Genomic DNA, 14,954 nt, shown 5'->3' on the forward strand with positions numbered 1-14,954 from the left:
GCCTGTCTGTCCATTCAGCTCCAGTGCTCTGAACATTGCTGATGGCCTGTGCGGAGGGTCATGTTCAAGTTTTGACCCACTGCTCTAATGCCATCAGTCTCCACAATTAGCATCAGGAGAATCAATGAAGCATGCTGGAATACATTACCAGTGCCCATTTTGTTTGGAAGGCTACGTCCAATCTTATCAGGGAAATAAGATATCTCAAGATCATGCAGCTATCACAATAGAGCTCAACAGCTGGGTTCTGGGAGGATTACAGCTGATTAATTTTCCTAATAGAGAAAATTAACCTCATGAAGTTGTTACTTGGAGTAAGAAGCTACAAATAAGTAGTTAGAAATTCTCAGAACATAATAATCCATAAAGAATTCCAACAAAGGCTTATTCTGAAAATCTACCCCTATATAGATTTCTGGAGATCGCTAATTATGTAGCCAGAAGTATGTATGGCTGCATTTCGCCTTTAAAATGAATGCTTCGGGGCAGTATGATGCCATTCCTTTTTGCGCGTACCAGCTGACCGCTTACCTGCATATGGACGGCTTTCCCGATGTTACTAGTTTGTCCAGTGGCTGGCCATGAACGATGGCGAACTTGAGACACAGAGAGGGGTTGACCATGATGACAGGGTACGAATCTGGTGAAAAACGGTTTAATACTGCCCAACACTGGTCAGTAAGGACGTTTTAGAACTCCTAAGACTTTTCAAAGTCCTGATAAAGAAGCTTTAGTTTTAGAACTAAAAGAGTAAAAAAATGGCCAGTCTGACTTTAACTACCATTCGTCCAACATCTGAATGATTAAATGCGACTGTTCTCAGAACACTTATTCTGTCTCTGGAATGTCAGTTTAACTTTTCATTTCTCAAGAGAGCGGCTGGAGTAATCACAGGCCGTTGAGTGACATGACTTTGACTGCCGTGACATTGCAGAGCACAGTGTTCTTTAGGGAATCCACATAATCGAATAGGCAGACGTGGAAATGTGCCACTAGATATTAGCTGCCATGCTACATTTGCAGTTGTATTCCTCAGGGCTAGGATGCTTAAATGCAGATAGTATTGGATGCGATGTCATATAATAAATCAAAATATTTATACCTGACATCTTTTATATGGTATATACAATTTAAAGTGCTCCTACTATGCTTCTTTTGACCTTTACCTTTCAAGTAGTAAAGTAATGAAGTTGTTTGTTAATGTAGATGGTGCGTGAAGTTTTCTTAAACTTAACTTGCTATAACTACATACTTGTAGGTCTGTAACAAGTGTGCATAATGCCAGCTTGTAGTCTTCATTGGTTGCCCTTGAACAATCTGCTTTGACTTTTTAAAATATTGTATTCAACCCAGGCTGATTCTAATTATGTACCCCTGTATGCATTTCTAGAGAGAGCCAAAGACGTCCCAGGGGTGTTTTTTTATTATTATTTTTTTTATATGTATCCACCAGAGGCCGATGTGTATTTTTTTTAGAAATCTCAAATTTCTTTCGTGCCGATCACACCTGCACTTCTTGCATAAATCCACCAGTGGCCGCTATCAACTGACTGACTGACTGACTGACTGACCGATCGACTGACGCACCCTCCTCCTTGAGTATTTTCCACTTCTGGTTAACCTCCTCCACAGCACACAAACAAATTAGGAAACTGGGAAAGATCTGACCAATCAGAGCAGAGTATAGGCTCTCAAAATCTTGGACAAACAATTTTATACACTGTGAGAAAAGAAGAGATAGAACTATATATAGAACTATAGGGCGACATTACAACTTATGTATCCATTATAATGTGTATCTTTATTTATTAGGAGCTGGGGAGTGTTTACGGTATCTTAGCTGGGATCCTGAATGCAGGAGATGTCGAGTTCACGTCAGTGGCTTCAGAACATCAGACGGACAAAAGCAACATTTCCAACATGGCAGTACTAGAAAGCGGTAAGAACTGGCACATATTTATTTCTGATAACCACGCTGACCTTTCACTCGGTACAACACAACCCCTTGATCGGAGCCTGAGCACAGTTATATAAGCAGTCCTGGACGTTGTATGTTTATGTAATTCTGAGGGGCTGCAAGAAACCTTGGGTAAATCCTTATTTGCATTCCTTTTGAAAAAACAAATCTCCATAAATGAGCCTAAGGTGGTTTGTTGCTCTTAGCTGACTTAATAGATTTAGAAAAGGCTTTGGGGCACTTTTCGCCAGCTTATCAAAACCAGCTTATTCAACCTAAACCAGCAGACAAGTTTTATCATGTTTTTGGTCATTTAAAAATTATAATAAAATAAAACAATATAATAATAATAATAATAATAATAATAATAATAATAATAATAATAATAATAATAATAATAATAATAATAATAAATTATATTAATAATAATTAGGATAATAATATAAAATAACAACAACAATAACAATTATTATTATTATTATCATCATCATCACCATCATCATCATCATAATCATCATCATCATCATCATCATCATCATCATCATCATCATTATCATCATTAATATTATTGTTATTATTATTATTATTATCATCATCATTATTATTATTTGTATTTGTATTATTATTAATAATAATAATAGTAATGATGTTGATAATAATAATGATAATAATAATAGTAGTAATATCAATAATAAAAAATAATAATAATAATAATAATATAACAAACAAATACATAAATAATTATAAACAATTAAATAATAATAATAATAAATTAGTAATAATGATGAAAATATTATTAATGATAATGATAACAATAATAACATCAATAAAAATAATAACAAACAACATTAATAATAATACTACTACTAATAATAATAAAAATAATAATAATAATTTAAGCGACAAAAATGAGTAACAAAACATATAATTTTATTAAAATAAAAATATGCAAATTCTAAATAGTATTTAATAATACACAGTATTATTTGTACATGTGTCATTTTATAATTGTAGAATTTTTAAATGTCTGTATACTATTTTATTAACGTTTAATTATTGATTTATTTATATTTTTTTGTATTTGAACACTAAGTTTTTTTTAGATCATTAGCCTAAAGACATTTTTATTTAAAAAATGTTAAAATACATTACTAAAATTAAATAAAAACAGGATAAAAATATGTTATTCCACAAATATTAATAGGAATATTAATAATAATAATATTAATATTAATATTTTTCTGATCTGATTTGTTGAGAACTATTTAATTTCTGCACAGTATTTTAGGCAAGTATATTTTAGTATAGTACTTTTGCGAAAAATGAAAAATAATTCCTTACTTCACTTTTACAGTAACTGGTTACTTTGTAACTAATAACACCCATCATTGGTTGCAACACAAATTTGGGTCAAATATGCACATTTAGGTCATTTTTGTTTAATTAATTAAAATTAAAAGATGTTGGGTTTGTACATGCTGTATTTGACAATAATTTGACTTGAATCAAAACCACACTTTTTACAGAGGTCTATTAATGTATATGGATTTATTCAGCACTTGCTTATCTTCCATGTTTGTGTCTGTTTGCATCATGCGCAGCTGCGTCGCTGCTGTGTATCCGTGCAGATGAGCTACAGGAGGCTCTGACCTCTCACTGTGTGGTCACTCGGGGCGAAACCATCGTAAGGTCAAACACAGTGGAGAAGGCTACAGAGGTGCGGGATGCTATGGGTAAAGCACTGTATGGACGCCTGTTCAGCTGGATCGTCAACCGCATCAACTCTCTGCTCAAACCAGACAACCAATCAGGGTGAGAGAAAGAGCGTTCAAGTGATTTGCTCATTAGTATGAACTCAAGCATCAAAATCTTACGAGAATGAGACCATTTAAAATCAATACAGTATTAGATACAATTAAATCTCCTAACTGAGCAAACTACTCAAGATTTATAACTCCATAAAATACACTGATGTGTAAATAATTCTATAGGTAAAAATCTGTTTTAAATAATTCTTTTTTTATAAATCAGTTTTTTTGTCTGAATTTTTGGTAATAAAAAGTGTTAAGTTGTGAAATACACAACAGTTTTTTAAATACTTTTTTATTTAAAGCAAAATTTTCAGCAAAATTACCCTATTGTCAGGGCTGCACGGTGGCGCAGTGGGTAGCATGTTCGCCTCACAGCACAAAGATCGCTGGTTCCAGCCTCAGCTGGGTCAGTTGCCTTTTCTGTGTGGAGTTTGCATGTTCTCCCTGTGTTCGCGTGGGTTTTCTACGGGTGCTCCGGTTACCCCCACAAGTCCAAAGACATGCGGTACAGGTGAATTGGGTAGGCTAAATTGTCCGTGGTGTATGTGTGTGAATGAGGGTGTGTGGATGTTTTCCAGAGATGGGTTGCAGCTGGAAGGGCATCCGCTGAGTAGAACATATGATAAGTTGGCGGTTCATTCCGCAGTGGCGACCCCAGATTAGGGACTAAGCCAGAAAGAAAATGAATGAATGAATATCATCAGGTCCTTTATAAATCATTCTTATTTGCTGAAGCTATTGTTAATTGATGTTTCTTTTGTTTTTGCTGTTTAATAATTAATATTAATATTTTTTAATATTAACATTTAAAAGAGTAGTATTTATTCAAATATAAACATTTTGTAAAATAGAAAATATTTATTTTTACTTTTTAATTATTATTATTATTATTATTATTATTATTATTATTATTATTATTATTATTATTATTATTATGAGTTGTAGTAGTAGTAGTAATTTTATTATTATTAATAATTTTAGCATGCATTGTTATTATTATTATTATTACTATTATTATTATTATTATTATTATTACTTTTATTATTAACAATAATAATAATAGTAATAATAATAATAACAATAAAGATGATAATAATAATAATAATTTTCAAGATGCATTTTTGTTAATATTAATATTATTTTATTTTTATTTTTTTAGGATACAATGTTGTTGTTGTTGTTGTTGTTGTTGTTGTTGTTGTTGTGTTGTTGTTGTTGTTATTATTATTATTATTATTATTATTATTATTATTATTAATTGAATTATTATTATTATTATTATTATTTGAATTTGTATCTGTATCTGTAATAATCATATTAATAATAATAATAATAAATAAATAAATAATAATAGTAGTACACATTTTTAATACATTCTTATACACTAACATTTTGTTTTGCCGTTCAATAAATAAATATCTTTGTAAAATAAATGAAATAGGAAATGGTTCTTTTAAATTGTAATGAGATGTGTCAATATTACACTTTTACTGTGTTTTTAATGAAATAAATGCAGCCTATAGGTAAGCAGAAAAGACATTAGGATGAATAACAAACTTCTGACCGACAGCATAACATTTCGTCACCTTAGAATTATAAGGTTCTGTCTGAAATTGTCAAAATTGAGTTATTGACATATTCGTATTAAATGACAACTTATTTACATTATGGGATGTTTTTTATAAGTTGTTTACATTTAAGATTTTTTTATTTAAAGAACAAATGTTCCACACATACTATTTGCTATGTGGAATGCAAAAACTTTAAAGCTCAATATCTCTAAATCATTCAGAACGCAGATAGAACCTTATAATTCCAAGGTAACAATTTGTCCTCACTCTATCCTTGAATTTCTCTGAAGGGAGGATGACAAGGGTCTGAACATCGGCATCCTGGATATCTTCGGCTTTGAAAACTTTAAGAGGAACTCTTTCGAGCAGCTCTGCATCAACATCGCCAACGAGCAGATCCAGTTCTACTTCAACCAGCACATCTTCGCCTGGGAGCAGGTACTGTACTATACAGCCAATCAAGTCATCCTTGCTTTTGTATCCTCAGCATAACCCTATTTCCATCTAAATTGAGAGAAATAAGAGAGAAAGGAAGGGGGAAGGGAGTAGAATATTCAGTTTTTCTTTTACCCAGACAAGCGTGGCAATTCCCCAGACTGACTGGCCCGACTGTAGCCTTGAGGGGGAAAGTGATTTGTGCCTTTAAACGTTTGAGACTAACCCACATTAGTGCCTTCATAAATCATCTGAAACAAGGGTTACGTCAAGAACTACTGACTTTGCTTGTGTTTCTGTGGGCAGAGAGAAAATGCATGCTATATAGGGAACTCTCTCTTTTTTCACTCTCTCAAACACACACACACTTGCATAAATGACTTAAGAGGACTCTCCATCTGTGTATTGTATTTTATACTATTAAAAATGCTTATTAGATGGCCTTACCCTACCCTGACTCTTTAACCCTACCCTTTTTTGAATGTCAAAAGATCCCGTTAAGTATGATTTTTAAACATACTTTAGTTTAAGTTTAAACACTTTAGTTTAAGTAACAATTCACACCAATTACTATTACCTGCTTATTTATAATATATGAAGTGTTTATTAGCACTTAAAATGAACTATGATTTTATTTGACATCTCTAATCCTACCCAATAGCTCAATTTACTACTAATTTACCTCAATAAACTACTAATAAGCTACTACTAATTAGCTGGTTACTAATTATTAATAAGCAGCTAATTAGCAGTAGCTAATTACTAGTTTATTGATCTGAAAGTTTTAGTAAATGGCATGAATTGTATATTAAAATAAAGCGTGACCACTAGGTCATACTTATGTTATTATACATACTTGAGTCCTCGTAAACCACATAAACAAGTAGACATACACAAGAACATCTGGATTTTAATACTGTACCTACTGTACATTTTAAAACATAATCCCTAAACATAACCCTGCTCATTTTAGATTTTTTAGATGCCATTTTGTGTCATTTAGAGCCTGTTTATCTCATGGACAGCGAAAAAAAGCCCCCACAAGGTCAACAATTATTGTCATTACTACACTTAAGGGAGGTGGACTACATGTACTGTACACTAAGGGTTGCAGACTGACTGGTCGACTAATTGACTGGTTGACTTTAATGGTCTGCCTTGACACTTTTTTGGGCAGACCAGGTGGTTTTTGACCTGAACTACATGGCAACCTTACAAATAAGGGAAGGTTCTTCGAATGAAATTCCTCTCAGATTATTGAAATTAATTTAAATGTAATTTTTGTTCATCTTAATTGAACGTGGAGAGATCAGTGTGATGACTGCATTAATTTAGCTCTAAAATTAGCCCGTGCTAATGTTGCGTTAGCAATGCATTTGTTTTGCACTAGAATTAATGATTGGTAATGTTACATTGATTTTGCAATGTGTTATGAGCTGTCAAACAGCACGTGTATCTAATTTTTTTCAAGTAAATTGCAAATTGTGGCATGTTGTAAAACATTTACATCTTGTGTTTTATTGATGACATCATTAGTGACTTGTCGACTCCACTTTGATAACATAAAAGTCAACTTCAAAAAATCCAAAGACGTTCAGCCCCTACTGTACACACACTGCCAGCTTTTCATAAGCTTTCATTAACCGTCTTAATCGTTGTAATATGCAGATTCAGCACTAATGTACTGTCAAGAATACTCAGTTATTAATAATGGCCCTTATGCTGTTTTGCAGTCTAATGTTTTTGTGCAAAAGTTTGTTTCATGATATATTGATAAATATAAAAATGTAATGAACAATAAAGATTGTGTAAAATCAGTACTTTCACTATTAAACTAAACTAAAACTATTATGATTAGAAATGTGTTGAAAAAAATCTCTTCGTTAAACAGAAATTGGGAGACAATTAAACAGGGGGGCAAATAATTCATGGGGACTAATAATTTTGACTTCAACTGTATTAGAAAGGATACATCAGAAAACAAGCCTCAATACTCTATTATTAAAATTATATATATATATATATATATATATATATATATATATATATATATATATATATACAGATGTTAACACTTCAGTATGTTCCTTCTGCCGCCACGCTTGCCGTCACCGTGGTGGCAGTAAATGCGCCTACAGCTTTTGACCCCTGGGTAGTGCTTTAACTATAGACTTCATCAGCTAAAGCATCAACACGCAATTTTCAGCTTTGCCTTTTCACAATACTAGATTGGATGGTACTGTATGTGTATGCAAAGGAACTGTATGTGGTGTGGTGTGGTGTAATGTTCATATACAGTTGAAATTATTAGCCCCCCTGAACTATTAGCCCCCCTGCATTTTTCTTCCCTAATTTCTGTTTAACGGAGAGAAGATTTTCTTCAACACATTTCTAAACATGACAGTTTTAATAACTCATCTCTAATAACTGATTTTATCTTTGCCATGATGACAGTAAATCATAATTTACTAGATATTTTTCAAGACACTTAACTAGGTTAATTAGGTTAACTAGGCAGGTTAGGGTAATTAGGCAAGTTATTGTCTAACGATGGTTTGTTTTGTAGACTATCGAAAAAATATATAGCTTAAAGGGGCTAATAATTTTGACCTTAAAATGTTTTTTAACATTTTTTAAAACTGCTTTAATTCTAGCCGAAATAAAACAAATAAGACTTTCTCCAGAAGAAAACATATTATCAGACATACTGTGAAAATTTCCTTGCTCTGTTAAACATCATTTGGGAAATATTTAAAAAAGAAAAAAAATCAAAGGGGGGCTAATAATTCTTCAACTGTAGTTTATTTTTGTTTTTGCAGTGTTGCCATATCCTCGTATATAATTGTCTTTAGGCTTGACCTGACTCTAATACTACGGGGCACATGTGCTTAACAGTTTTTAATTAATTTGACAGAAATATGCTTGTGCAGATGTGCTTAACGTTCAGTAAAATAATGACCAAAAAAAACACATCAAAGCTTTCCTTGTTTAATCCATTTATAACCAATTTGTCATTGTATGTTCTCCATATTTTTATTTTTACCTTGAGTACTTAGGACTTTGTAGGCTAAAGATTACACTCAACAGTTTCCCTATTATATTTATGTGCCATGTTGCTTTGAATCGCTGTTGTTTTTGCATCCTTGAGGCTTGTATGTCAGCAGCAGTCTCCCAAAAATACCATTGTTCCCTGGATGACTTTACCCACGGCTAAAAGCTCCAACCTACACCACAGATTAGATTTCTTGGACAAGCTTCTGTATCTGTGTTGATGTGTTTCATCAGTGAATAATTTAGGTCCGTGTGTCTTGTAATTTACCAACATGTCAGTCTAGATACAAGACAGACAAGGCTTTTGCTCTACTGTATGTGCTGAGTGTCATCGTGTCGCAGCAGGATTTGTCTGTTGTGTGGCTCAGATTATATGAGGTCGTCAAGCTCCAGGCGTAAGCCAGCAGAGTTCAGCAGCGTTGTCAGGAACTTACAAACATTTGCAGATAGATGAACAAATGCTTTCCCCTTAAGAGAAATTCAGGTGCAAAACATCCACAGCATCAAGCATAAAGGTCATAGAAACATTATATTCAGAGACACGGTGTAATCAAACAAGACATTTCAAAATATGAATGCATTGTCTGCAAATACAGAGTTTTCGTCTGACATTTTATGTGGAATTTGCCTCGCATGACCAGGATTTTGACTGTCAGCATGAAGTCTTGTTCACTTTCTGGTTATTTTAGCCAAGAACTGCCCAGTTACCCTACTGAAAAAAACAGTTTAACCAGCCTAGGCTGGTTGGCTGGTTTTAGCTGGTTGACCAGCCTGGTGTTAGAGGGGTTTTGGCCATTTCCAGGCTGGTTTCCAGCCATTTCCAGTCTGGTCTTAGCTGGTCAGGCTGGGAGATGACCAGCTTAAACCAGCTTGACCTAGCCAGGCTGCGAACCCAGCCAAAACCACACTGTAAAAAGTATGACTTAGATCTAACTTATAAAAAGTGAGGCAAGTGGCTGCATCGGACGTTTTAGATTGAATCAACTTCCAGCCTTTTTTAAGTATATTAAACACTAAAACTTTGCTTAAAACAAATGTAACAAAATTAAGTTGAGCCAACTAATATTTCTAAAATTACTCAAATCAGATAAACTTACTTTTTTTGTTAAACCTAACTTATTTATACATTGCTATATGTTGCCTGAACTTATTTTAATTAGGTATTAAGAACTTAATTATCTAAATAAAATTAACCATGCATATGTCATTTAAAATGAATTCAATTGACTTCTGGCTGTAACCTCAGAAAATAAATCTTCATTTTTATATTCTAAGCACACTATACAGTGATTAAGTAAAAACACATAAACAGACTTTATACGGTTAATAACAATTAAATAAGAATGGGAAGATGGATTAAAGACCATAGCATTTATTCAATGTCAACCAATGTCCCTAAAAGTGACTACAAAACAGGTCATTAATGTGGCTGCACATACACAATACATAAATAAAAACATTAATAATGCCAGATCCTATTGAGAAATCATCTAAGACAACTCAGTAAGGAGATCTGCATACTTTGATGAAGATTTAGGATGCATAATGTCCAGTCCCACAAAGAGTCTCTGATATATCTCAAATAATGTATACAGTTTTGATGGAAGTCGAGGACATCAGTAAGTCCAAACAGGAGCCATCATGCACATGACAGGTTTGGTAAACCTCTGACAGTCCTATGATTATCCAAACTGTGTTGGGCTGATGTCAAATTTTTCCCACGGGCAGCCGCATGCACCTCTGATTCCACACAACTCTATTGGTGGAGAGAAAAAAGAAACAGGAGTTCAGGTGTTTGATACTAAATAATATTAAATAGCTAAATGCTAAATAGCAAATATCTTACATAAACTACAAGTCAAGTTACAAAAGTGCAGTGAGAATGATACATGGATGAAACACCTTAGTTTATCAGTTAAAATTTACCTTAGTTAAACTTCTGTATTAAAAAAAAGGCTATATAGTTTATTGTGTACTTACATTATTCCAGGTGTTTTTAAGAATCAAATTCTAAAGAAAACTGATTTTATTCAGTGTAACAGTGTATGGCATTTTGGTTGCCTGTCAATCAAGGAATTATTTAAATTTAGGTATTACATTTTCAGTTTATTTTTGCAACTTATAAAGCATAAAAATATGCATGTAACTTACATATTAAACAGTTTGAAAATGGCAAATATAAAATCTATGATTTAACTGTCATCTTCATTTTGCACCAAACTTTGCATAAGTCATAATACAAAATTAAATAAATACACTGCCATTTTACATATTACCTTGAGGTTAACATTACATTTTTGCTGAAGCTACTTTTAATTTACTTTTTTTCCAAATGTAATGTTACTGGCAAATGATAGTTCAGTGAATCAGTGTTTTCAGTTAGCTTTAGTGAAAGACTGACAGATAATAAGAAACTGCATTAGGATATTTTTTACTGTTTGTTCATTGCACATATACAAAAAATCTTCAGATATCAAATGTAATTCTATGGAGCCCACTATTGTTTGCAATTTTACCCGTGTTTTACTTACCTGCAAATAATTATAGCTGTAATCGTATCTAATGTTTTTCTTAACAAAATAATCAAAATCACTTTGGTATCTAAAGACCAAGAAAATGCATTTTAGAATGAGGTGCGTACATTTTAAATGGTTCTGTAAACATAAATGTAATTTAAGTTCAAATAATTTATAAATCTGTAATTTATTCACATTGCAGTATTAACAAAAAACTTATGGACTAAATCTCTTAAACACAAACCTTAAGCTACTTAATGTTACGCTAAACACAAACTACTGTTCCATACGTTTCTGCATTTAATATGCATCCTTAATGTGCTGGTAATAACTTAGGTTAGCTAGCCAAGTTAGCGCTAGCAAACTGCACCCACCCCCCGACCGCCCACCAGAGACCTAGTTAATCCGTTCTGTAACGTTAGTTATACCTACTAAGTGGTTTAAAACTACTTTAAAAAATTTTTTATCAGGGCTATTACTTTTAATCGTTAGCATGAACTAGCGTTGGTTAGCGTTAGCCAACTTAGCTTTCCATGTGAGAGCAGTCTGTTACCTGACGTTACAGTACAATTTACAAGCTAAAACCTCACCTGCCTAGTGAAGTCGGCAGTTTAGCATGACTTTACAATTATCATTCGGCTACATTTGCAACTTACCGTGTTAATCAGATCCGCTGCTGCGAGCAGTAAATGTCGCCCCTTGTAGATGCTGCGTGTGTCTGGAAAGTGGCGGGCAGTGAAAATGGGGTCACGCAGAATTATTAAAATCACGTTTGATGAACAGACCTGCACACATCGACAGCTGCTCTAATAAATTGTCTGTGTCAACTCACTTTTATAACATTTATTCTACACAATAACCACATACAAAAATCTACTCAAATAAATTGCATTAGTTTTATTTAAAATATACTGTTATTTAAAAACTGATCTACTTTAAGTAAACAATAAGCAAATTGATATTTTTTGGTATAAAACAAATATAATTAACTAGATTGCAATTATTTAAAGTATATAAAACCAACTTTGTGAGTGTAGCACTTTTTACAGTGCAGCTATGTCCAGCTTAAACCAGACTGGTCAAGCTTGACCAGCTAAGACCAGGTTGGAAATGGCTGGAAACCAGCCTCCATCAATTGTTAACGTCAACATTCTGTGTGTGTGGGATGTAACCATAAACTGTATAAAAAGAGGGCATAACCTATTACATTTTTGTATAAAACTTTCCAAAAACTGTAAATATATAACTCAAACAATGGGGAACTTACAGTTTGTTTTGTATCTACACTCAACCAAAATATAAATGCAACACTTTTGTTTATACTGCCATTTTTCATGAACTTAAAGATCTAATATATGACAGCTTGTTCCAGTTCCAGCCAATATCCAGCAACATTGCACAGTCATTGAAGAGATGTGGACCCACATTCCATGGGGCACGATCAACAATCTGATTGACTTTATGTATGTGTAGAGACAAATGGTGGCCACATCAGTTACACCCCACCAACCACCCACCATACCCCCTCCCCCAACGCCCCCCCCCTCTTAAAAAAAAGCAAAAACAAAGAAAAGCATGTATATTTTTGCTGATTATAGTATCATTTCGGTATGTCTCAAACCAAGCTCTGCAGATCATTCATTTATTTAAGAAGCAGAGTTCACAACAACTTCAGCATTTATCCCTTGGTGTTTGTGTGCAGGATGAGTATCTGAACGAAGATGTGGACGCTCGAGTGATTGAATACGAAGACAACCGGCCGCTGCTGGATCTGTTCCTTCAGAAGCCCATGGGCATGTTATCGCTCCTGGATGAGGAGAGTCGCTTTCCTCAAGCAACTGATCAGACCCTCGTCGGCAAGTTCCTCTACACGATCCATCACAGAGATAGTCGATTTAGCTGTGTTCAGTGGGTGTCTTATGACCAGGGACATCTACACTCCTACTCCTACTTTCTCTCTCTAACACACATACAGACGTCATCAAACATTTACTGGCATACTTAGTTTTCATCTGCTTTCTCCTGAGGACACCCTCAATGGACTCTTTGACTGACAGATGAATTATTGAACATGCCAAGACTAGATGGCTAGCTGGTTTTCCATGAACTAGCGTATTGCTTTCTACTGAATGAATTGAACAGATGAATTCATTCATGTATGTGTCGTGATATCATGAATGGATGAATTAATTAAAGGAATAGTTTACCCAAAAATGTTAATTCAGCCATCATGTGCTCTTCCTCCACTTGTTACAAACCTGTTTGAGTTTCTTTCTTCTGTTGAACACAAAGGTATACTGATAGATATAATGAAGATATACTAAAGAATGTTGGGTGAACTATCCCTTTAATGTGGATTGTGTTGTTGATCTAAGAATTATAAAGTATGAGCAAATGAGTATGTGCATGAATGAATGTCAGGATGAATAAATGAATGAGCAAATGAAAAGATAATGAATGGATTAATTGCTGAACTGAACAAACTGTTTGTAATAAAGCTGTATTTTGTGCAAACAGAGAAATTTGAGGATAACTTAAAGTCCAAAAACTTCTGGAGACCAAAGAGGGTTGACCTGGGCTTTGGAATCCATCACTATGCAGGCAAGGTAGAGGAATCTTATTTTATCAATATTTATGTGTACTATAAAAAAAGAGATAAGAGAATTAAAGGTGTAGTTGAATCAAGACTGAAAACTGTCTTTATTTACTTGCCCTTGTGTCTAAATTCATGCAGCTTGTGTGTGTGTCCTCTGGGACACATAAAAGAAGAAACAAAGGGTTAAAGCCTATTGACTGTAACTGTAACTTTGGTGTTAGCATCATTGTCAATTGATTATTTTTATTTATTTATCTATCTATGTCTATTTAATCCAGGGGTGCCCAAATTTGGTCCCAAAGGGCCAGTGTCTTACAAATTTTAGCTCCAACTTGCCTCAACACACCTGCACGGATGTTTCCAGAAAGCCTAGAAAGAGCTTGATTAGCTAGCCCAGGTGGGTCTTATTGGGGTTGGAACTAAACTTTGCAGGACAACGGCACTCCAGGAATAAGTTTGGGCAACCCTGATCTATTATATATATATATATATATATATATATATGTATGTATGTATGTATGTATATGAAATGCAAATGAAGTGAGAAGGTGTGAAACAGATTTCTTTGGATTTCAGTTGTCTGCTTAAATGGACAAATGCACATTAAAAATAAGTAAACAGTTATTTAAAACAGTTTTGAAAGAAAGGTTATTTTACTTACCCCACTGGCAGATAATTTAGCTTGTTTTAACGCAAAACTCATTTAATGTTAACCTCTGGAAACTTATTTGTCAAGAAAGTGTTTCTTGATTTAAAGGTGACCTGTTATGCCCCTTTCTACAAGACGTATAATAAGTCTCTGATGTCTCTAGAGTTAGTTTGTAAAGTTTCAGCTCAAAATACCCCACAAATAATGTTTGAATCTGCCCCTTTTGTGGTACATTCACACCAGACGCAGATGAAGCATCAAGCGTGAGTGCTTTACATGTTAAGTCAATGCAAAGATGCGAATAGACATCCTGCGGCGTAATTCGTGCAAATGACACAGCCAGAATTGAGTGTTTGACTCAATTTAAC

At 33.7% G+C, this 14,954-nt stretch overlaps 1 protein-coding gene across 1 annotated transcript in view; it reads left to right on the forward strand.

Annotated features, from left to right (window-relative positions):
• myo3a (myosin IIIA) overlaps positions 1-14,954 on the forward strand; it is a 111,977-nt gene that overhangs the window by 57,058 nt on the left and 39,965 nt on the right. The window contains exons 15-19 of the mRNA XM_056451170.1: positions 1,813-1,939; positions 3,559-3,769; positions 5,630-5,777; positions 13,044-13,197; positions 13,859-13,947. Of these exons, the coding sequence (XP_056307145.1) occupies positions 1,813-1,939; positions 3,559-3,769; positions 5,630-5,777; positions 13,044-13,197; positions 13,859-13,947 (729 nt within the window). The remainder of the gene's footprint in view (positions 1-1,812; positions 1,940-3,558; positions 3,770-5,629; positions 5,778-13,043; positions 13,198-13,858; positions 13,948-14,954) is intronic.

Source organism: Danio aesculapii, chromosome 24 (assembly GCF_903798145.1).
Source record: "Danio aesculapii chromosome 24, fDanAes4.1, whole genome shotgun sequence".
NCBI lineage: Eukaryota > Metazoa > Chordata > Actinopteri > Cypriniformes > Danionidae > Danio > Danio aesculapii.